General features: G+C 45.6%; 1 protein-coding gene across 3 annotated transcripts in view; it reads right to left on the bottom strand.

Moving 5' to 3' along the window:
- SLC18A1 (solute carrier family 18 member A1) overlaps positions 1-24114 on the bottom strand; it is a 50385-nt gene that overhangs the window by 15658 nt on the left and 10613 nt on the right. For 2 of the 3 annotated variants that reach the window (XM_083480550.1, XM_083480549.1), the window contains exons 2-10: positions 15382-15575; positions 14225-14591; positions 11230-11288; positions 8481-8564; positions 7147-7239; positions 4569-4658; positions 2566-2609; positions 2418-2478; positions 474-569 (exon numbers count right to left, since the gene is read on the bottom strand). In XM_083480550.1, coding sequence (XP_083336676.1) covers positions 474-569; positions 2418-2478; positions 2566-2609; positions 4569-4658; positions 7147-7239; positions 8481-8564; positions 11230-11288; positions 14225-14591; positions 15382-15520 — 1033 coding nt within the window. In that variant the 5' untranslated portion in view covers positions 15521-15575. Of the gene's footprint in view, positions 1-473; positions 570-2417; positions 2479-2565; positions 2610-4568; positions 4659-7146; positions 7240-8480; positions 8565-11229; positions 11289-14224; positions 14592-15381; positions 15576-18955; positions 19613-24114 lie in introns of those variants that run through there. The other variant, XM_083480548.1, reaches the window with a different exon arrangement.

Here is a 24114-nt window from a genome sequence, read left to right as displayed (position 1 = left end):
ATTTAAAATGCATATCTGGGTTATTTGTGGGACCTACCTGGTGTTTTTACATGAGGAGAATGTGTGCTTTTATTTAAAATGCATCTGTGGGTTATTTGTGCGGCTTAGGAATTCGTTCATTCCCCCCCAAAAAATATAGTCTGGCCCCTCACAAGGTCTGAGGGACAGTGGACCGGCCTCCTGCTGAAAAAGTTTGCTGACACCTGGTCTAACCTGCACACCTGAGGACAGCAGGTTAACAAAGCAGAATGCATGGCACACAGAGCCCTAGAATGGCTAGGGAGCTCAAGAGGAATGGCAGGGGGCTGCTGCTGCTGACCCCCATCCCAACACCTGCCACCCGAGAATTGCCCCCCCCCCCAAGACCTCACAATCACCTGAAAGTCACTCCTTGGCTACTTCAGACCCCCTTTGGCTAAAGGCTAGTGGCCTTTGCCAACTGATAGCCAGGAAGGATATGAAAAAGAACCTACCCAGTTGCCACTCTGGGGAGCACATGGTTTGCATCATCCAAATGGGCAAAGTGGCTTCCAGGATCGCCACCCCCATGTTGGCAAAGCAGATTGAGCCTGGAGGGAGATGAGAGATACCTGCGTGGTCACCATTCTTGTTAAGAAAGCAAAAGGCAAAGCAATCCCCCATCATCCAGTGTGGTGTAGTGGCTAGGAGCAGTAGTCTTGCAATCTGGGGAACCGGGTTCGTGTCTCCGCTCCCCCACCTGCAGCTGCTGGGTGACCTTGGACCAGTCACACTTCTTTGAAGTCTCTCAGCCCCACTCACCTCATCGAGTGTTTGTTGTGGGGGAGGAAGGGAAAGGAGAATGTTAGCCGCTTTGAGACTCCTTAAAGGGGATGATAAAGCGGGATATCAAATCCAAACTCTTCTTCATCCCTGACCATTGTCCATGCCAGCGGTGGCGGATGGGAGTTGGGTATCCAACAGCATTTGGAGGGCTACAGCTTCCCCACGCCTGGTGCAGAGAATCCCAGAAGCTCCAGAAGTAGCATATTTTGAAGCCCCTTTTGGCAATATGAATTAATAAATAATCAGAATACAAATAAGTTCCCGCCGATGCCCAGAGGTAAAGGAATTCTGGAATAAAATCCTAAAGGTTATTAATGAACTGTTTAAAGTGAAGCTTCCAGTAGACTTTGATTTCATGACAGTGGGTATACTTGGAAACATGGCTATAGAGAAAGGGGACCAGTTTACTTTCAAAGCTATGATATTAGCGGGAAAGGCAACGATAGCTTTAGGTTGGAAAGATAAAGAAAAATGGACAGTAGAGGCATGGAATAGTTATTTGTTTGAACTTATTCAGTTGGACATTGTCGCAGTCATGTCACAGGAAACATCGTGGAAGGACAAGTCCACCACGATAAGGAACAGATGGAACTCCTATCTTCAATGGATAGAAACTACTGGAACAAAAGACATTTGGTGGAAACTAAAGACGCTATGGCTGTGGCTGAGGATGATTGTTTGAACCCTTCCAACGGATATGGGGGGGAGGGAGGGGAAGGGAAAATTGTACGGGAAATTTTAAAACTGGAAGGAGATAATGTATGTAAAAAGCCCGAAATAATAATAACAATAAAAAACAAATAGGTTCTCCCCGCAAATGAAAATGGGGACCTCCCTATTCTCAACCCAACAGATCTTGTTTCTTTCCACTGTTTCCCTCGGCATGTATTTCATTGAAAGAATCAAACGTTCAAAGTGACAAAAGCAGTAGAATCAGAGGAGCAAAGGTTCACTAAAACAGGGGAGACTCACCTGCAGCCAGGGCTGGCCCAAGACGTTTTGCTGCCCCACGCAAAGGGGAAAATGCCTCCCCCTTCAATGTACAGAAGGTGAATGAAATGGCAGGTGACTCTGACTTCAACAAGGTGGTGAGGCATCCTTCTCCACCACACCTGAGGTAGCAGGAGGACCTTTACAGTATCCAGAACTTTAGAGGACCCAGAAGGGGGACATGTGGCAACAGAGAAGAATGGAGCTGCTGCTGTTCCAGAGCATCTGCTGCCTGAGGCAGCTGCCTCCTCATGCCCAATGATAGGGCTGGCGCTACCTGCAGCCCTCCAGAACCGCAACTCCCATCAGCCCCAGCTAGCATGGCCAGTGATCAAGATGGTGGCAGTTTTAGTCCAGAAGCATCTGGAGGGCCACATGTCGGCTAGTCCTGCTCTTAGAAAAGGGAGCTGCTTTTTAATTAATTTATTTTATTAATAAATGTGTTTGTTTTGCCCTCCCCCTTGATTGATGCTTGGGGTTTAGTTTTGTTTCTGGGAGGGGTGCACACACTTTCTGAAGTTTATAAAAATGTTCCTCTCGCCAGCTCCATATGCAAAAAAGCTAAATTCCAGTGATGAATATCCATGACCCCAAATATCCAGGAGGAAGGCATGGCGACTTACCTGCTGCAATCAAAATGTAAGGGTCTCCTAGCAAGGTCAGCAGCGGAGTCCCTTTCGTACTCTGGAAGACACACAGAAAAAGGTAGATTTTATTTTTTGCAATAATTCTAAAACAATTAAAAAACTAATAAGTGTATGTTGTACCTACCTCAGGCGAAATCTTTGATGGATGTAAGATACAAAGCTGTAAAGCTAACACAGAAATATTGTTACTGGCTTGCTTTTCTTGGAATGTCATTTCAACTTTGCTCTTAATGGTGATGTTTTGATGTTCCCTCTCTTTCAATTTATTGCTTCACTCACTCCCCACAAATCCTAGGAACTGTGGTTTATCCTTCACAAGAGTTACAATTCCCAGCATACTTATCAAACTACAGTTCCCAAGATTCTCTGCAGGGGGGAAAGTCATGGGAGTTAAATGTATGGTGAGGCTGTGATCTCGGCTCTCATTTGGCTTTGGAGCTTGGGCGGTCAAATCCTAAGCAAATTTATCCAGAAATAAGTCCCACTATGTTTAGTGATATTTACTTCAAGGGAAATATATTCATCTCTGCCAAGCTAAGCAGTTGGCTCCTTACCTCTCTCGCCCTGACCTAGCCACTGTGATCCATGCGACGGTCACCTCCAGACTTGATTATTGTAACTCACACTACATGGGGCTGCCCTTGAGACTGACGCAGAAACTCCAGCGGGTGCAGAATGCTGCGGCGAGACTCCTTACGGGGTCCTCGCTGTGGGATCACATTCACCCGGTGCTATACCAGCTGCACTGGCTCTCGGTGGAGTACAGGATTAGGTTTAAGGTGCTGGTTTTAACCTTTAAAGCCCTATACGGCCTAGGACCCTCGTACCTACATGACCGCCTCTCCTGGTATGTCCCACAGAGGACCTTACGGTCTTCAAACAAAAACATCTTGGAGGTCTCGGGCCACAGGGCGGTTAGGCTGGCCTCAACCAGAGCCAGGGCTTTTTCGGCTGTGGCCCCAATCTGGTGGAACACTCTGTCACAAGAGACAAGGGCCCTGTGGGACTTGACATCTTTCCACAGGGCCTGCACCAGGCCTTTGGCCAAGGCACAGTCTGACCCCCCTCCTTTGGTAATCCTCATAGAACTCTAGCCCAATGGTTGCCATTAATTTGATTCTGAATTGATTTTAGAATGAATTGATTGTAGAATGCTGCGTTACTTTTACTGTTGGTAGCCGCTCTGAGCCCGGCTTCGGCTGGGGAGGGTGGGATATAAATAAAATTTTATTATTATTATTGAAGGACTACAGCCTGATGAGATCCCATCCACAACGTGCACTTAAGGCACATTTAAAGCATTTGACTTCCCCCAAAGAATCCTGGGACCAATAGTGTATTCCTCATAAAAGTAAAGGTGAAGGACACAGGTGGCGCTGTAGTCTAAACCACTGAGCCTCTTGGGCTTGCCAGTCAGAAGGTTGGGGTTTGAAACTGTACAACAGGATGAGCTCCTGTTGCTCTGTCCCAGCTCCTGCCAAATTAGCAGTTCGAAAGCACACCAGTGCAAGTATATAAATAGGCACCGCTGTGGCGGGAAGGTAAACAGTGTTTCTGTGCGCTCTGGCTTCCGTCACGGTGTTCCATTGTGCCAGAAGCGGTTTAGTCATGCTGGCCACATGACCCGGAAAATTGTCTGTGGACACGCACCGGCTCTCTCGGCCTGAAAGCGAGATGAGTGCCACATCCCCATAATCACCTTTGACTGGACTTAACTGTCCAGGGGTCCTTTACCTTTTTTACTCCTCAAAGAACTATAATTCCCAGCACACTTAAAAACTACAGTTCCCAGGGTTCTTTTGAATAAGCCATGTAATTTAATTGTGTGTTAAATGGACTTTAAATGTATGGTGTGGGTATTTGTAGCTCAGCTTGCCTCAGTCATGCAGTTGTCTTGATCCTGCCACTAGTTGTGTCATCATGGTAGGGTATCCATGCCCCTGCACACCAGAATGAGCATGGGGCGGTCCTCAAATACATCACAGCTGGCTTAACACATTTTGAATGGAGTTTTGAAGTTCTACATCGAAAGAAGTCCTGCCCCACACATGCCTTGTAAGACCATTAAGTCCAGAGCCTAAAATTGCCAAACTGCCCCACTGCGTGACACCCCAGAGAGCTACTCACCTCCATCCAACAGAGCTAAGAATGCCAAGATCATAAAAGGAGATGACCTCCCAACAAATTCATACATGACGCTTCCGAAAGGAGCACCGACTGCAAGGAAAACAGTGATGATCAGTGCTCCATCAGTGTTGGAAAAAGCAACCATAGAAACAGAACGAGGTTTATAGCAGTGGGGAACCCTTCTCACCCCCAAGGGCAGCATTCAATTGAAATATTGAATTGAAATACTTTATTGTCACTTGTACAACTTGTATACAGTGAGATTACACGAGGACCCCCCACTCAGACCTCTTAGTCTTAATTAACCTCATTTACTGACGCACACCCACCAAACCCAAAAGTCAGTTGCCCTGTTGTTATCTTTTAATTCAGCAGCCTAACAGCCCATGGATAGAAGCTGCTCTTTACCCTGTTGGTGCGACTTATCATGCTTCTATATCTTCTGCCTGAGGGCAGGAGATCAAGAAAGTGCCGGCTAGGGTGTGAATCATCCCTGAGAATTTTCCTCACTCTCCTGAGGCAACGTTCTTCCGCTATTTCATCCAGTGGATTCACGGGACAGCCCATAATATCTTGTGCTGTATTCACCACCCTCTGTAGGCACTTCCTATCAGTTGATGTCAAACCAGCATACCACACTGTGATGCAGTATGAAAGGACACCTTCTATTGTTGACCAGTAGAAGGAGATCATCAGATGTTGATTGACATCGTTCTTCCGCAATACTCTGAGGAGATGGAGTCTCTGTTGGGCTTTCTTAACCACCTGGGTTGTATTTATTTTCCAAGTAAGGTCTTTGTGGAGTGTGGTGGTCTTCACTGAGATAAACTCCATTCCTCAAGTGGCCAGTAGCCAGCAGAGCCAGAGGAAAACTGGGTGAAGCAGCAAATGTGAATGTTGGCATTGTACAGTAGGCTAGTTTCTACGCAGAAGCAAACTCTGCCCTCCATGCAGATCAAAGGTAGAGGCATGAGCCGAGTTCAAGAACACATTTCAGCCAGGCAAAACTGCCAAAAAGGGGCATGAAACAGGGGCAGTGTATCTGGTATGGCCTGAGGAGATTCCCAAGGCTTGGATGGCTGCATTTGGTCTTCAGAGTCCGAGGTTCCATATTCCTGCCTCTGAGGATCAGCACCTGATTCCTCCAAGGCTTCAGAATGAAGGGAAAGGTAAAGGGACCCCTGACCATTAGGTCCAGTCATGGCCGACTCTGGGGTTCCGGCGCTCATCTCGCTTTATTGGCCGAGGGAGCCAGCGTACAGCTTCCGGGTCATGTGGCCAGCATGACTAAGCCACTTCTGGCGAACCAGAGCAGCGCACGGAAACACTGTTTACCTTCCCGCCGGAGCGGTACCTATTTATCTACTTGCACTTTGACGTGCGTTCAAACTGCTAGGTTGGCAGGAGCAGGGACTGAGCAATGGGAGCTCACTCCGTCACAGGGATTCGAACCGCCGACCTTCTGATCGGCAAGTCCTAGGCTCTGTGTGGTTTAACCCACAGCGCCACCCACGTCCCTTCAGAATGAAGGTAGTTCGCTTCAATGGAGTGGAGAGGAGAGAGGTTGCTAGCAGGATTGGACAAATCATTTTTATTCCTTATGATCTCCCATTTATTAATACTGTTACTGTTCATACAGAGGCATCAGTGCACATTTACACATTCTTAGAGTGTTTCATACAGTCCCCTGCCCCAAGACGTATCCCTGCGCCCAAGAAGCCTTGAGCATGAATTGGGGAAGACAAGAGGAAGAAGAGGAGGAGGAAGAGGAGGAGGAAGCAGGTACTGTAAGGTGAGCAGACTGTGAGTCTATCGTTGAGACAGAGAGGAGGGGAAAGTGGGGAGATAATCGGCTAGTTTAAGCCCCTGAGAGCTTACGGCATCATGGAGATTTGGACCTCCCTGCTTCTTGACATACTGTAAGGCAGACACCTTCACTAGACTGTTTTCATTACCTGCTAAAAACAATTTTGTTTTGGCAAGCCTGTTCAGATGAGTAGAATGTTGACATGCGGTTTAATTTGGCTTTTTGCTTATCATTGATTTTTATTGTTTATGACAGTTTAAATACTGAAGTTGTTTTTACCTCTCTGTGTTTTCATCTGATGATTGTGTTGTTTTATTCTTTCTGTAAACCGCTTTGAGGTTTTTATTGCCATCAAGCAGAATACTGTATACAATTTGTGACATAACTAAACAACCTGCCTGGATCTAAGTGGGCATCACAAATTAGAAATAGTGGTTCAGGGGAGCACAGGAATGTGATACTTAGCAACAGGCTAGTGGATAAACACCGTGCAGTGGACAGAGTGTTTTGGGCTTTGGTGATGAAGACTCAGGAATGAAGAGGAGGCTCATTCTTTAGCCCAGCAGAGGTCCTCATCATCCTTCATCATTGGCCATGCTGGCTGAGGCTGATGGGAGTTGGAGTCCAGCAATGCCTGATGGGTCCCAGGTCTAATTAGACGGGATAATGGAAGCTGAGCAAAGGAAAGACTGAAGCAGTATAGAGAGGCAATCCACCAGCATAAGTTCTGACATTTCTACCTGTTTGCTGTGGATGTGAAGGATTACTCACCCAGCACTCCCAAAGCCAGGCCCCCCAAGGCTATTCCCATGGCATTTCCCCTCTCGTTGTCATCCGTGTACACACTTGCTAGCATCCCCAGACCTGCAAACAGAGAGAATAAAGCCACTGTGGTGAAGTGGTAAGCGTGTTGGGCTACAACTTAGGAGCCCAGGGTTCAAATCTCCACTCATCTGTGAAGCTCCCTGTGTGACCTTGGGCCAATCCTCATCTCTCAGTCTAACCTCCTCACAGGATTGTTTTGAGGGCAAAAAGGGAAGCAGGAGAGCTATGCTTGAGCTCCTTGGAGGAAAGGTGGGCTATAAGGTAGTGAAGAAATAAGTTTTGAGTGTCATTCTGGACTCCTCATTTAGTAGCACAGGAGGCTGCCTTATAGAGTGCAAGGTCATTGGTCTATCTGACTATCTGGCAAGTGGGCAGTAGCGTCCGTTGGGGGTGCAGGAGGCAAGGAAGCCAGCAGCTGGTAGAGCCAGAGTCAAGGGAAGCTCTTTGTAGTTTTGTCCCATCATCCATACTGAGCTCTACAAGGGCAACTCTGAGATTAATGAGAAGGAAGCTCCCAACCAGAGGTATGATGGCAGGAAGATGGGGTCTGGTTGAAGGTTGACAGGTTAGTGGGGCAGTGCCCTTTCCCCCCAATGGACCAGCATCCACTGGTACCAGCTCTTTAGGGTTTTAGACAGGGTCCTAGTCCTACCCGAAGATGCCAGGGAGAGAACCTGATACCTTTTCCACACAACACATGTGTTACACCCCCTCCTCTATGGTGTGCCTTCTAAAGTAAAAAGAAAAGGTAAAGGAACCCTGGATGGTTAAGTCCAGTCAAAGGCGATTATGGGGTTGCGGGATTCATCTCGCTTTCAGGCAGAGGGAGTCGGCGTTTGTCCACAGACAGCTTTCCACGTCATGTGGCCAGCATGACTAAACCGCTTCTGGTGCAATGGAACACCGTGATGGAAACCTGAATGCATGGAAACACCGTTTACCTTCCCACCACAGCTGTACCTATTTATCTACTTGCACTGGTGTGCTTTCACACTGCTAGTTTGGCAGGAACTGGGACAGAGAAACGGGAGCTCACCCCGTTGCGGGGATTCTACCTGCTGACCTTCCAACTGGCAAGCCCAAGAGACTCAGTGGTTTAGACCACAGCGCCACCCTCTCCAGGTAGCATGTAGCTACAGCTGCAGCCCCTCCTCTAAGGTGCACCCTCTATGAAGAGTCCTCTCCTGCTGCCTTTGCACACAGGGACTGGGCTGGTGTCTGCTGGCACCCCAGGATACAATCGTAGCAGCACTGCTGGTAAGGCCTGCCCACATATTTACCTGCAACAGATGAACAGGCAGAGCCAATGCCTTGGAGCGCTCGGGCGATGAACAGCAAAGTGTAGGTACTCGAGAACGCAAACACTAAGAGAAGGAAACAGATGTGCCCAGTTGTAACAGTGGCATAGTCAGGTTATTGGTTTGATGTTTGTGAAGTGCTTTAAACCCTCTGCAGCAGAGATGGGGAACATTCTCTCAAGGCCTGCATTCTCTTCCCAGCAACTTTCTGATGGCCATGTGCTTGTGTTGGGCGGGGCCAGAGACAAAAGTGGGCGGAGCATGTAATCTGAGGGAAGTTCTGAGGGCCAGACAAACAGGCTTGGAGGACCATGTTTGGCCCCTTGGCTTGACGTTCCCCAGCCCTGCCCCATGATATTGCTGCTTCAGTTATTGCTATTGCATCTTATTTGTAGTCTATGTTGAGAATCCCAGGCTGAAAAGGAGGAATGTACAGTGGTACCTTGGGTTACTAACGCTTCAGGTTACAGACTCCACTAACCCAGAAATAGTACCTCGGGTTAAGAATTTTACTTCAAGATGAGAACAGAAATTACGCGGCAGCGGGAGGCCCCATTAGCTAAAGTGGTACCTCAGGTTAAGAACAGTTTCAGGTTAAGAATGGACCTCCGGAACGAGTTAAGTTCTTAACCAGAGGTACCACTGTAATTATAGCAGCAGCAGTTATCAATACCTCTAATTCCTTCAGCCCTCCAGATGTCGCTAAACTACAACTCCTGTCAACACCAGCAAGCATTGACAAAGGTGAGGGATGATGGAAGTTGTAGTTCATGAACACCTGGAGGGCCCAAGATTCCCCATGCCTGCTCTAATAGCAAACACAGGTGGTGAGTGCTGACAGGATTTGAGCCAAAATAGGGCTTGAGAAACAAGAGGGCTGTGGTTTGCAGAAGTACAACAAACATATATAAGAATGTAAATGTCTGAGAAATAAAACAGCCCAGTGGCGTAGCGTGGGGGGTGCAGGGGGGGCCGGCCGCACCGGGTGCAACATCTGGGGGGGCGCTCGCACGCACAGCTCTCTGCCCCTACCTGGCTCGCTCACTCTCTCTCAGCGCTGTCACAGATTTCGCAAAAAAATTGCTATTGTCACACGGATCCTCCTCCTAGCCAATCAGGAAGTGGGATCCACTTCCTCATTGGCCGAAAGGCGAATGCATGCAATTGGCTGAGCTGCCGAGCAGGAGGCGGGAGGACTTGAGAAGACGCGGGGAACTGAGTAGAAGCAGGTAAGTCTCTCTGCAATGAAAGGGGGCACGTTGGTCTCTCTGCATTGAAAGGGGGCACGTTGGTCTCTCTGCATGTTGAGCTGACCAGATGGATTGAAGTTTGGTTGGTTCAACAGTGACGAGACAGATTTCGATCCATACGTAGCTGCTCCAGCTCAACATAAGTTGATGTAAGCTAGTGGGTCTAGCAACCTTTAATTTATTTTATTTTTTTGCTGAAAGAGTAAGGCAATAGGCATGAAGGTGAATAAACATTATGTTAAGAGTAAAGAAATGGTTATACAATGAAGGGGTGCTAAAAGTGCAGCAAGGCATGAAAGTTATTTTCTTTTTTTTCTTTTTTTAGAATTTTAGCAGAATACTACACCTATATCATGCCATAGAAAAAAGAATCTGGTGCACAAGGCAGATGTCCATTGAGAGAGACTTTAATGTAGACTTCAATTCCGTTGTTGAAAAATTTGTGCTAGTTAAAAGCAGGTGAATTTAAATTAATCTGTATATACAGATTGATATCTTGCACTTCTATTAAAGAATTACAATTAGAGGTACAGGATTGAGGAAGTTGGCTCCATCTAGCCCAGTCTTGGATCATCTCCAGGGTATGGTTCCATTTTGATGTTTAGTTTTTGTTCTTGATATTTTTTGTCGTTTACGATGGTTGTGAGATGACATATAATAGCATGGCCCATGCTAGGTTACTACATTTGTAAATTTGTATTCATAGACCTGCTGAAAATGTGGAGAATGTGTAATGCATGCTTGCACTCAATAAAGTGTTTGAAAATAAACTTGTATTTAGATGCATTTTACTTTAATTACATCAGTATTTTCATAACAAACAATACATGTGCTTAGGGGGTAAGGGTTTCTTTAACTAATCTAGTGGAAGAGACTCGAGTGCTAAAATCCACGGGTTAGGGGGCGCAAATTACTTGCCTTGCCCCAGGTGCTGACAACCCACGCTACGCCACTGAAACAGCCCAATGAGGATTGGTGGGAAGGGAGGGGGAGAATGGAATATTCTGGAGGATGGCATGGTAGGTGAGTCGATGACCTCCACTTGCAGCATTCTGATTATGGGGTGAGCATGAGAATAAATACTGCAGCATTTTGTTACAGGCCTGACTTGTAATAAAGGTTGCAATGTTCTGTAGATTAATTGGTCAGTTTAAAAACTTTTAATCCATGAAAAAGGTGCCCTGATTAATTCAGGCAGCTATTTTTTATTATTTAAAAATGCTTTTAACACACAAGCTTATAAAATCTGCAGACGGCAAATAACATCACAAAAGAGGTATTTCTCCCCCTTTTCCCCACATAGTAGAAAATGCTTTTTTCCTACATGGATGCCCACTAGAACACACGTGTGGATCCTCTAAGAACAATAACAACAAAAAGCACCCTGCTTGCTTAAAAAAAATTACTTTTACTCATAGGCAAATTTCACAATCTCGTAGACAAGATACCTGAAGGCCAGGTATGAGGTGCAGGATACTTACAAAGGGTGGAGAGGAACATGATGACAAATCCAAGAAACATGGGGATATGGTATCCTATCCTGCAGGGAGAGAAGACATAAGGGTTTGCACTCACTGCACTCACTCCCCAGACCAGAGAATGTGTCTGTGGAATGGGTTCTGTTTGCAGAATCCTTTGTCCAGAGAAGGTCCACCTCTTTCTGACTTAGCCATCCTTTTGGCACTGAGCAGTTGGGCAGCACCACTGACTGGATATTTTTACTCTATGTCTTTCACAGAGTTAAAAAGCAGCACGATAGCATAGAATTATACATGGTATGGAAACTGGGTAGAGAAGAGTTTTCTCCTTCTCTCACAGCACTAGAACTTGTAGGCATTCAATGAAGATGATTGCTGGCAGATTCAGGACAGGCAAAAGAAAGTTCTTCACAAAGCGTATACAGTGGTACTGAAGGAATGGGTTTCCAAAACCCAAAACTGACTGTGCAGGCAGTACTCCAATAAGGCTACAGTACCTTGGTTCTCAAAACGCCTTGGTACTCAAACAACTTGGAACCCAACTACTGCAAACCTGGAAGTAAGTGTTCTGGTCTGCAAACTTTTTTGGAAGCCAAACATGCTCCATTTTGAGCGTTACGCTTCTGATTCGAGTGCCACACTTCCATTTTGAGTGTTAGGCTGCGGTCTGTCTGTTTTTGCTATTTATTTTGTGTTTTTGTTTTTGTGACTGTGTGGAACCAGTTCAGCTACTGATTGATTGATTGATTGTGTGACTGCAGTACATTGTTTATTGCTTTCATTTTATGGATCAATGGTCTCATTAAATAGTAAAATCCATGTTAAAAATCTGTTTTAGGGGTTGTTTATAAAAGTTTGGAACAGATTAATCCATTTTGCCTTACTTTCTATAGGAAAGCGCGCCTTGGTTTTGGAACACTTTGGTTTTGGAATGGACTTCCGGAACCAAGGTACCACTGTAGTTAAGCTATGGAATTCACTCTTGCAGGAAGCAGTGATGGCCACAACTTGGAGGGCTTTAAAAAAGGATTAGGCAAATTCGTGGAGGATAAAGCTATCAGTAGCTACAAGGCGGGATCCCTGTGCTCTGTCCCCACAGTAAGAGGCAGCCATGCTTCTGGAAACCTTAGGAGAGAATAATTCTCTTCTGTTCAGGTTCTACAGGTCAGTTGGCTGCTGCTAGAACAGGATGCTGGACAAAAAGTGGGCCACTGGCCTGATCCAGCGGGCTCTTACGTTCATAGGTTAATGTATATTCATTACAGAATTTTATTTTGCAGTCACATCCACATCATGCATCCACAAAGCACATGATAACCCTGGGAACTGTCGTTTGCTAAGGGTGCTGGGAAATGTAGCTTTGTGAGGGCTAAACTACTGTCCCAAAAATTATTTGGCAAAATTTAATGTCCCAATAATTCTTTGAGAAAATTTAATAATATAATATAATAGTAATAATAGTAATAATGATAGCAGTAAAAAAGGTAAAGATAAAGGACCCCTGACAGTTAAGTCCAGTCGCAGACAACTCTGGGGTTGCGGTGCTCATCTCACATTACAGGCCAAGGGAGCCAGCATTTGTCTGCAGACAGTTTTTCTGGGTCATGTGTCCAGCATGACTAATCTTCTTCTGGCGCAATAGAATACCGAAACCAGAGCAGCACACTGAAATGTCGTTTACCTTCCCACCAGAGCGGTACCTATTTATCTGCTTGCATTTTGGGGCATGCTTTTGAACTGCTAGGTTGGCAGGAGCTGGGACCGAGCAACGGGAGTTCACCCTGTCACGGGGTTTCGAACCTCCGACCTTCTGATTGGCAAGCCCAAGAGGCTCAGTGGTTTAGACCACAGTGCTACCCACGTCTCATGATAGAAGTAGTAGTAGTTAAAAATGCATAAGTATTTTTTTAAAAAGAAAGAAAAGAACTCTGGAGCAAGAAAATAATCAGAATAGCTCTTCAATTTACTGTGAATTGCAAACAATGTATTGTTTAAGGTAACTTCAATAAATTAACAGAATAATAATAATAATAATAATAATAATAATAATAATAATAATAATAATAATATATGTGCTTTAAATCAGGGGCGGAGGAAGGGGGTGCGGTGGGTGTGGGCCGCCCCAGGTGTCACCACCGAGGGGGGTGACAAGATGCTGGGCGACATTCACCACGGGGCCTGCGGCATGCCCCAGCCACACGTCTCTCCTGGGAGTGGTGCGGTGGCTTGGACGCCCGCAGGCTCCGTGCTGCCACAGACAGTCCGCCTGCTGCCTCCCCCTCAGCTGTAGGACGGCTGGGTGGGAGGACACAGGCAGACTCCTCGGAGGCCCCACTGAGCGTCCTGCCCTTATGGGTGGCTCGCCCCGCCCCTGGCCGCGCCGCCCAAGGCACCCAAGCGGCTTCCTCTGCTACTGCTTTAAATGTATGTTGTGGGTGTGACCGTCTTCTTAAGTGCTTTGGGAATTTTATTGTGGCAAATGATTCATGTATTAAGTAAACCTACAATGACAAGTGCACTCCGTCTACCCTCAAAGAGCCCACCAATGCTGACACCTGCCATGTCTCTCCCTTAGATGAGGCAACAGGCACCACTGAGTATTTCACAACATGCCCCCCAAAATGCCCAGCATAGTGCCACTCTATGATATTGCGGAAAATTAAAATGGAGCCTGGACTGATGGTTTGTCAGCGCGCACCACAATGTTGCATATTTGGGGCACGGTGGAAAAGTAGCAGCTCATAGCACCCCACTACTCCCCCCCCTCCATCAAGTAAGCCAAAAGCCAGGAGCCCAGCAAATTTAGTAGGGCACCACAGAGGTCACTTTGCTGAGGGACCTCTCAGAGCAGTGTGTGAAATAACTCCCTCAGCCCTCAGTGCTATAGTTTCCTTGCCACCTTTGCAATTCTGTTTGTGACAGGGAGCTGCTGTCTGTGGTTCCTTGCGTACACGAAAGTAAGGGGAATAACATCTCTTCCCTCCCCAAATGGGCATACCTGTTGGTTAAAGGTCCCACAAATGGGTTGACTAAGAGCTGCACCGTGGCTTTTGAGGCAAAGAGCAGCCCAACGCGAACGTTCTCTTTGGACAGAAAGTCCACTCCATCTGTACAACTGTTACTCAGCAGCAAAGTGGTCGTGGGAAGGTGAGGAACAAGATTTCTGTCTTGGGTCTCGTTTGCGTGGACCGCAGGGGGATGAGCATGAGAGTCCAAGGTCAGCACTGTGGTTTCGTCATCTGGAGAGAGCCCTGAAGCGTAGGGAGCTGTCGAGGAGAGGGCAGCAGTCGTCATCGCTGTGGTCTGAAGAGAAGAGTGGTTTGCGCTTTTGTAGGTGGCAAACAGGAAGGAAGGAATGATCGGCACTGCAAGGAAGTCCGTCGAGAGGTTAGATATTGCACTTCTAGTGGGCAAGACGCAAAGCAGAGCAGCCGGATAAGAAGACAGGCATGAAGCAAGCTCCTCCTACAGAGACATCCCATTCAACCCTTCTCTCGGTCTCATCAACATCAGAAACATGGTTGGTGGTGACCCGAGAGAGAGCCTTTCTTGTGGCTGCTCTCATATCGCAGAATTCCCTCCCAAGAGAGACGAGGTGGGCTCTCTCTTTGTTATTCTCCCATTGGCAAGCTAATACCTTTCTATTCAGGCCTCTGAAAACTAAGGTGCAGGGAGTGCTAATGACCAGGCTTGCTGCCAGGGCAAGCTGTATTTTAACGGTGATTCTAATCAGTGTTTGGATGTATTTTAACTCTTGTTTTTAACTAGTTTGTTTCTATCACTTTGTATTTTATAACGTTGTTTTTAAGTGTTGTAAGCTTCCTTGAATCAAAACTTATGAGAAAGTCTCAATACAACAATAATAATTATTATAATATAATATAATAACCAGAGGACTGTTTGATAGGAAGCAGACATGCTGCTATTGTGAGGGATGGGTGGTGGACCACATTAACTCCCAGTGAGTTAAGTGGGAAATTTAAATGGTGCCATCCAACTGACTGCAGGAATGGAGCCAAGTGAGATCAATGGCCCTATTATGGGAGGGAGATTACCGGAGGAGGTCAGCTGCAAGATGCTGGCCTGGATCCAGCCCTGTCTGTCAGCATTAACACAGCTCAGAGGAGAGAGAAGACAAAGCAATGTGCCACCTACCCACAACTGTCAGCAGCATGTTGTCAACCAGCAGGGCAACAAACACAACCAGCAGCACTAACTTCCGGGATTCCCTCCCCTCCTTTAACCAGCTCCGCGGGGCACAATCCATTGGCAACCTTGGGGAAAGCAGCGCCATCAGCTTCGAGGTGCACTTCTTCGCCTGCTTCTCGGGGCTCTCAGTCCCCAGGTAGCTGTAAGAAGGGGGAAATGTTGCAAAACCTCTATCCAAGTGCTTCAGCTTCGGAAGACCAACCAGGAGGATAAGTTTCCAGTGCTCGAAAAGCACTTGCTGTATAACGGGTTTCCATGCTCATATTTATTCATCTTTCAATTTGGGGTGGTTTATTTGCAAATATAAAGTAAAGGGTAAAGGGACCCCTGACCATTAGGTCCAGTTGCGAACGACTCTGGGGTTGCGGCGCTCATCTCGCTTTATTGGCCAATGGAGCCGGCGTACAGCTTCCAGGTCATGTGGCCAGCATGACTAAGCCACTTCTGGCAAACCAGAGCAGCGCACGGAAACACCGTTTACCTTCCTGCCGGAACGGTACCTATTTATTTATTTGCACTTTGACGTGCTTTCAAACTGCTAGGTTGGCAGGAGCAGGGACTGAGCAACGGGAGCTCACCCCGTTGCGGGGATTCGAACTGCTGACCTTCTGATCGGCAAGTCCTAGGCTCTGTGGTTTAACCCACAGTGCCACCCGCATCCCATTTGCAAATATAAGAGTCCATAAAAAGAGTGTCGGACTAAGTCGCATTGATTTCAAAGTGTAAATGCTAGGAAACCTTTTTCAGCCTGAGGACCACATTTCCTCCTGAGCTAGCTTCTGGGGTAAAAATGGGTGGAGCAATGAAAACGAACGTTATCTTCATGCAGTAGACTGGTTTCTACACACACACACACACACACACACACACACACACACACACACACTTTGCATGCAGAGAGTCCCATTCTGCATCCAGGCTAGCAAGAAGCCTTATCAGAGGAAACCTGCCAGCCAGGCAAAAATGTCAAGGAAGGTGCATAGCAGGGTCAGTGTGGGGGCATGGCCTTCAGAGAGGGGTGTGTAGCCTGGGGAAAGGACCAGACATAAAGGACTGGAGGGCTACCTTCAAAGTTTCAAGGTGTTTATTGGCTCCAGACTCGAGACAAAGCTAAAGTCTACTTTCTACTACATACAATTCTCCCGGTCTTCGAAGTAAAGATGCATATGTACAGATAGATCTGCTAACACTACCGACATGCTAGCTAACGCTGCTGTATGAAACCCACAGCTTCTTTCCCCGACTCTCACAGATTCAGAGTCAGACCATGACACACAAAGAGGGCAGCCTCAGGACATGATGAAAGAAACTATTACACCCATCTCTCTATGCACAGACATATCCCCTGAACTAATGGGAGGGGAATGGCTCAGGAAGTCATGCACTCAACCTCGCTGATGTTGCTATGGCAACCCATTGCACCTGGCACCCTTGTCTCAGAGCCTCCAGACGTGGGGGATGTGCTCCTCAAGATATGAGACCAAGCACTGTGCAGTTTAACCCATTGTTCACATTGCACCAACAAGGCTGCAATCCAGGCGTAGGCAGCTCTTTTGCCACCATACGGTGGATGGGCAATTGGGACCGTGGACCAGAGGATGTGGCAGTCAGTACCTGGTGATGGGTGGAACCTGAGCTCATTCACACATACATTCACTGGGAAGAAGGGCCCAGGGAGAGAACTAAAAGGCAGAACCAAGTTTTGTGAATGTTTTCATGGGCAGAATGCCCCCCCCTTCCCAGTACTTTTCCATCCAAGGGGCATTGAATTGTCTGTTGAAGTGGGGGAGGAAAATATAATCAAGGAAATGGCTATGATGGCTGTTGAGAAAGAAAGCCCAGACAGAAAAAGAAAAAGAAAAATGGCACTTGTGGTAGTAGACATGGGGAAACAAAACCAGACAAAGGTATTGTCTGTTGGGTAGTGGGTGTACACCCCAAAACCCTGCTTTAGCTGAAAGCTTTTTGAGAGTAATTGGTTGCAGTGCTACTCTCCATAGCAAACTAGTGGATTTTAAAAATCTGTTTATCTGTTTTTTCTATCTTTCTCGACAGGTAGGTAGATGTTTTATATATTTTTACATTAAAATGGAAAATCAAGCTTAGAACAAAATAATCACAGAATACACAAAATAATCACAGAATAATCACAGAATGAAAGCAGAGGCAAGGGGGGGCAGAGACATCAGTAATACATTTCAGACTTATAATAGCATAGAAATTATAATGAGTTTATAAAAGTTAAAAGACCATTAACATGGATATCCTTTATTTTCCAAGGTGATGAGCTGCATTCCCAGTGAACTTTTGTTTGTTAAGTTGTGCATATATTCCTATTTCATTGTATTATCCACAGCAATTTTTCATGTTCAGAGTATCCTCCTTTTTTGGCTTCATCAATCAACACAGCAGAACTTTTTAATATCCAAACACCAGCTATTTTTATCCCCCGTTCAATTTATCTGTCAAAGATACCCACCTATTGCTTCAAACTGATTACAATCTTATGAAAAGACTTCTGGGGGGCAAAACCTCATTGCTTTATTTCATATTTTAAAAAATAACAATGAGTGGATATTTATTATTGCTGCTTTGTCCTGGTAGCCTTCATTGCAACATGGGATGCTTTCAAACTCATTTTTGGACAGTTGCTATTTTGCTGTTAGGGTTCAGTTGCAAACCAGAAAATTCAGGTTGCAAAATTAAAGTTGATTTGGCACTGTTGTGCAACAAACCCACTTTCACATGTACACATAAATCAGACTTTTGTAGTAAGGAAAGTGACAGGAAGATGTATGGAAAAGTGTGGGATAATAATTGCTTGATATGGCATCAGATAGCCTCTCGCACAAACAAATCAGAATAAATGCTCGATAAATAGCCATTATCATAAAATATGCTCACAGATTTTGTGCAAATAAATGCTCAATAAACAGGTTGTCTAGAAGTGACTCTGAAATCTCTTTAGCACCTAGCAGAGTCAAATGTACGGTAATTAAATCTGTACAATTCCTCCTGAACTCTATCATAAAGACTCTAATAAACTGTAGCCTCTGGGGCTTTAACATATTCTACTTTTTCCTCCCGCTGCACCTTGTTTTGATTAACATTGAGTGCGAAGAAGAGTCCAGAAGAACTCATAGCCTTGCCTGATATTTCTGTGACATTTTGGTAGTCCCTTTAAAGGTTATTGCCTATTGTATCTTTTAGGTTCTTTTTCTAATGGAGCAGCACATCTAAGCTACCTGTATCTTTAAAAAAAAATATGAAAACAGTGTTCCGGTTTAAGGAACCATATGATTATCCAAATAGCATGTAACTTTCTAGTCATTTTATGTCAAGAGGTCCTTCTCACTGAATTCAGAGGGCTTAATCACTAGTAATCAAGCTTCAGATTACAGTCTAAATCATCTGCCTGTCTGTCTTTCCCGCTAAAAAGATAGGATTTGAAACTCTCGTTCCCTGCATCCGTCTCCAACTTGTTGCCCAGAAGTAAGAAATGGAGAGTCCTTTTTCTTACCATTGCCGAGTGCATCACAGTCCACTCCTCTCCATGGTGCTGATGGCGGCACAGTGCTTTGAAAGTGTCCTTCCTGGTAAATTTATTAAAGTCTTTTATCTGGGGAGGATATGAGGATCCCTTGTCCAGGAAGATGCAAATGGAAGTTCAAATATGCTCCATTCAATCTGTCAGCTGCGTTTGCGTCAGAGGCAGGGGAACAGGGTGTGGACTGGAAAGGGCTGCAGAGATTATCTGCTGTACTGAGGCACCTGAAATCCACAGCTCTTTTTTTTTAATTATCAGGATTTATCTCTTAGACGCATGTGCTCTCTTGTCACAGCCCAATGAAGGTGAACAATGCAGGCCCCTTCTCCATGTGATAAAAGGTTGTTGCTCACCTTCAATGGACTCCATCACTTTTCCCAATACAGGCTTCCTCCTCTAGGTCTCCCATCAGAATATTCCCAGCAAGATCACTGAACTGAAGGGAGCTGGGAGGTATTCCAACCTATCCCCTTTTTTCTGAGACACCATCCATCAGCTCAAACCCACTTCTGACGGAGAAGCCCATATACTGGAAGATGGCAATATCCAAGCAACAATGTGGCCCAGAAAAAGTGCCATTTAGGGCCAAAAAGGAGAGTCCTGAAGTCTTCAAGTCCAGCTCAACAGCACACATAGAAACATCACCTCTAAGGATGGGAGAATTGGTGTTTTTAGTTTCTCTCAGTTTCTCATTTTTCTATCTTAGTTTGTATTATTTATAAAGTCCTCGTGGAAATTCACCAGCAGTTTAGCGCAAATTTCTCCTAATATATACATTGCATTGTTTCAGAAAGTGAAGATTGATGGGTTTGCCTTTAAATGCAAACAACCAAACTTCTCCCCTATCTCCAAGGTGACCTCTCTCACCCATGTACTCAGGGCCAGTCCTTTTTTTTTTCTTCTTGCCAAGGGAATGCCCTGGTGATTTTTTTTTATTTTTTTTAGAATATTTTATTAGGTTTTCATAATAAAAAAACATACAAAAACAGAGAAAATACAACATCACAAAAGAAAAAAAAGTACAATACAAAAATACAAACATTAAACACATCAAAAGAAAAAGAAAAAAGAGATAAAAACACATATAGTAACAAAAAACAAAAAATCCCTCTTTCTTAATTTTTCATCTTCAATTAACTTATTTTCCGGACTTCCTCACGTCTCCCATTCTTGTATCCCTTTTTAGAAATTAATTCAGCAAATTCATATCCTATTAATTTATCTGTTGTTAATCCAATCTTACATTTTACTTTGTTGCTAAAACCCCTGCAATTCATTTCAATGTCCTTAACATTCATAAATTTTACAGTATTTCTGCAAATAAATTTTAAACTTTTTCCAATCTTCCTCCACCGTCTCCTCTCCCTGGTCTTGGATTCTGCCAGTCATTTCTGCCATTTCCATGTAGTCCATTAGTTGCATCTGCCATTCTTCCAAGGTGGGTAGATCTTGTGTCTCCCAATGCTTTGCGATGAGAATTCTTGCTGCTGCTGTAGCATACATAAAAAAAGTTCTATCCTTCTTTAACACCGATTGGTCCACTATGCCCAGGAGGAAGGCCTCTGGTTCTTCGGGAAAGTATATTTAAATACTCTTTTCAGTTCATTATATATCATTTCCCAGAAGGCCTTGATCCTTGGGCACGTCCACCTAAGGTGAAAGAATGTACCTTCAATCTCTTTACATTTCCAACATTTGTTATCGAGCAAATGATATATTTTTGCAAGCTTGACTGGGGTCATGTACCACCTATACATCATTTTCATTATATTCTCTCTTAAGGCATTACATGCCGTAAATTTGATCCTGGTGGTCCACAACTTCTCCCAGTCAGCAGTACTCAGGGCCAGTCCTACCATTAGGCAAAGTGATGTGATTGTCTCAGGCAGTCGATGCAAGAGGGTAGCAGCAGCCCCTGGGTGTTCCTTCTAAGCCCTTCTGGCCAGTGGCATTGGAAGGGGGTGCGGGAGGTGCGGTCTGCCCCGGGTGTCATCAGTGAGGGGGGTGACAAAATAGCCAACCAGCTGGGAGGCGGGGACACCACTTCCCCAGTGCCAGCACTCAGCTCTGAGCGCACTGTGCACCCGCTTCCCGGCACTACCATCCTGAACTGGAGCCAGCTGGCACTGGCTTGGGGAGCTGGGTGGGGGGCAAAGCCTGACTCCATCCCACTGGAGATGTGGGGCAGGGGTGAACTTGGAAGTAGAACCTTCTGCAGGAAAACACAACATGCACAAACAGGCGCCCTGCAGCAGCGAGTGTCTTTCAAAACACAAGCAAAGCAACCAAGCCAGGTGACTTTCGTTTATGCCATGTCCCCACACCAAGCAGCCTTGCAAGGCTCGGATCTGGGGAGGGGGCTGTCAGAAGGGCGCAACAGCCTCTGCTTAGAGCTGGGGTTGCTCTAGTGGTGGTGGGGGTTGGCTGCATGATGCCTTTGTTCTCTGCCACCTGCCCCACCTGCCCCACCCCCCTCCCATCCCAGGCGTGCTGTAGTCACACTCTGCCACTGCTTCTGGCCACAGCCCTTTGTTGGAGGACAGAGTTTTGGATGGTAGTGCCTGTCCTGACCCACTGAAATTAATGAACAATCATTTCCATTGATTTCAATGGCACTACTCTGAGTAAAACTTAGTTGAATACCACCCATGATGCTGCTCATTACTAGTTAAGTAGCACACACAAAAAACACTCGGTTCTGGTGAAACACCGCCATTTTCCCACACTTAGATCACAGCACCAACAGTTGATGTCACATTTTCTCCAGTGAGAAATATTACTTTCTGAGAGTTTTGAAAATGCAATATCCCAACAGTGAGAATGCAATATCCTGCAGTGCGGTGGAGAAAGAGATGTGCCCACAGTGAAAAAGATGATAGACAAATATGTATACATATTGCATAGTGAATTAATGGTTGCCAAAGGACCCAAGTCTCTACTCTTCTGAAGGAATAAACAAATAGCAACATTTATCTTGTGCAAGAATTGTCTGCGTGAACCATAACAAGGGCAGTAGCCTATAACTGCTATCTCCCACTGCAGCCTTTATTACTCAAATATTGGATTAGATACCAATCACAACTGGATGATAAGCCTCCGGAGAACAAACAACCTACTATAATTGGAGCAGCTTCTGAAAACACTGTACTTTGAAGGCTGCATTCTATCTGCCATTGTGAAGGGCTGAGTTGGGGGGAATTAAGTAAAGCAGGTAGGATCATTTGCAAAATAGGGGTGCACTAAAAGTATTGTATTATTTGGTAGGGTATAGAAGCTGGATTTCTCTCCTTGAGAAGCCTGCATGGTGGGTGAATTCAAGAGCATTGTGGAGAGGAAAGAAGACCAAAATCACTGTTTGCATCATTAAAGTTTCTTTCTGTATGCTTTGGTGGATATGGTTACATCAATCTTGTAAGTCAATATTACTGTTACCATACAAAATTACAAAATTACACTGTGTGTTTTGTACTTATGCTGGTTTTTTATGTTGCTGCCAAAAATGGTAATAAATAAAGTGGGGGGGGGGGGGCGGAACAGGCATCCAAGGATGAAGATCTAATATGAGAGACGTCATAGCTCAAGACTTCCTGGCACACATGCCCTTTGACATGGAAGCTCTTCAATTAAATCTATGCCACCTTAATAACATTCACATACAGAACATGTAGCTCAAGCTAGAATTGGGTGTGCCCTTTAATGTCATGTGTCAAAGCACTTGCCAAAGAAGTCAGAAACTATATTGGGGTCAATAGCACATATCACAAAAACTGTTTCTTCAAATTCTTCAACCTGATCCCAAGCAGTGGGGGAATTTCACTCAATATTCTCCAGGGAGTATCGCATGTGAAGGGCATATCTTTAGCAAACAATATTGGGGTCAATAGGACACATTCCTACTCTCTGCTGCATGGATGGGGTATCGGTGTGGCCAGGGTCCAGAACGATGGGAGTTGTAGTCCAACAACATCAGGTGAGTCACATGTTCCCCATCCCTTTTCTACGAGATAGATTCAGAACCTTTCAATGGTTGCAGTTGAAACTGGAGGAGAGCAAAAAAACCAAACACATTTTTCCAAAATCTTCACCCTGTTCCCAAGCAGGTTGTTGTTGTTGTTGTTGTTGTTGTTGTTGTTGTAGCAGCAGCAGCAGCAGCAGCAGCAGCAGCAGCAATATCATTTATATCCCAACCATCTGGGAAGCTTTTAATGTTTAATAGGTTATTGTATTTTAGTGTTTTGTTGGAAGCTGCCCAGAGTGGCTGGGGCAACCCAGCCAGATGGGTGGGGTATAAATAAATTATTATTATTATTATTATTATTATTATTATTATTATTATTATTAGGAATTGCGCTCAATGTTCTGCAGAGGTGACAAAGATTCTTGTATGGGAAGGGCTCCTCTTTAGCAAATGTAGTACACTGCAGAGTGGAATTCACTCTGGTCAGTGACTGAAACAAATTGATGGAGTCACTGATTGATTGATTGATTGATTGATTCAGCAGAGTGGAGCTAGCACACTGCACATGCTCAGGAGCACTGCCAAGCTCTATGATAATATATGATATGTATATATACTGTATTCAGGTCCAGGGTTTAGATCCCAGGCGCTCCCCGTGGAGCTCTGGCTGAAAACAGATGCCCCCCCCCCGCCTCCCGCCTCCGCTCAGCACCCTGGCCAGCTCCTTCTCCCTCCCGCTACTTCCGGGTTCTCCCCGCCGGCTCGCGGGAGGGGCGGGGCCGGAGAAGGAGGGAGGGAGGGCAGAGCCCGGCGAGGAGCGCCTATATGAGCGCCTGCGCAGTAGCGCTGCGGGCCATTCGAGGGATGGTGAACGGAGTCGTGTCCGAGCTCAGTGAGTAGCGGCGCCGGGAGGCAGGTGGGGAGAAGGGAGGGGGAACCGGTGCCTTCCGGCTATGATCTCGTAAAGAGATGTGTGCATTTATGGAATTTTTAATTGCACAGTAGTATCCAATTATTGTGAATAATAAGGTAATGGTAAAGGAGCCCTGGACGGATTAAGTCCAGGTAAAGGCGACCATGGGGTGCGGCGCTCATCTCACTTCAGGCGATTCCATTTTTTTACAAAAAGAAGTTGTATTGATTTCAAGAAGGAAGGAAGGGGCTGTTGCAGAAA

This window comes from Podarcis liolepis (genome assembly GCF_965112155.1).
Source record: "Podarcis liolepis genome assembly, chromosome: 16".
NCBI lineage: Eukaryota > Metazoa > Chordata > Lepidosauria > Squamata > Lacertidae > Podarcis > Podarcis liolepis.
The sequence above is the reverse complement of the archived record's forward strand: the minus strand, read 5'-3'. Positions and strand labels throughout refer to the sequence as shown.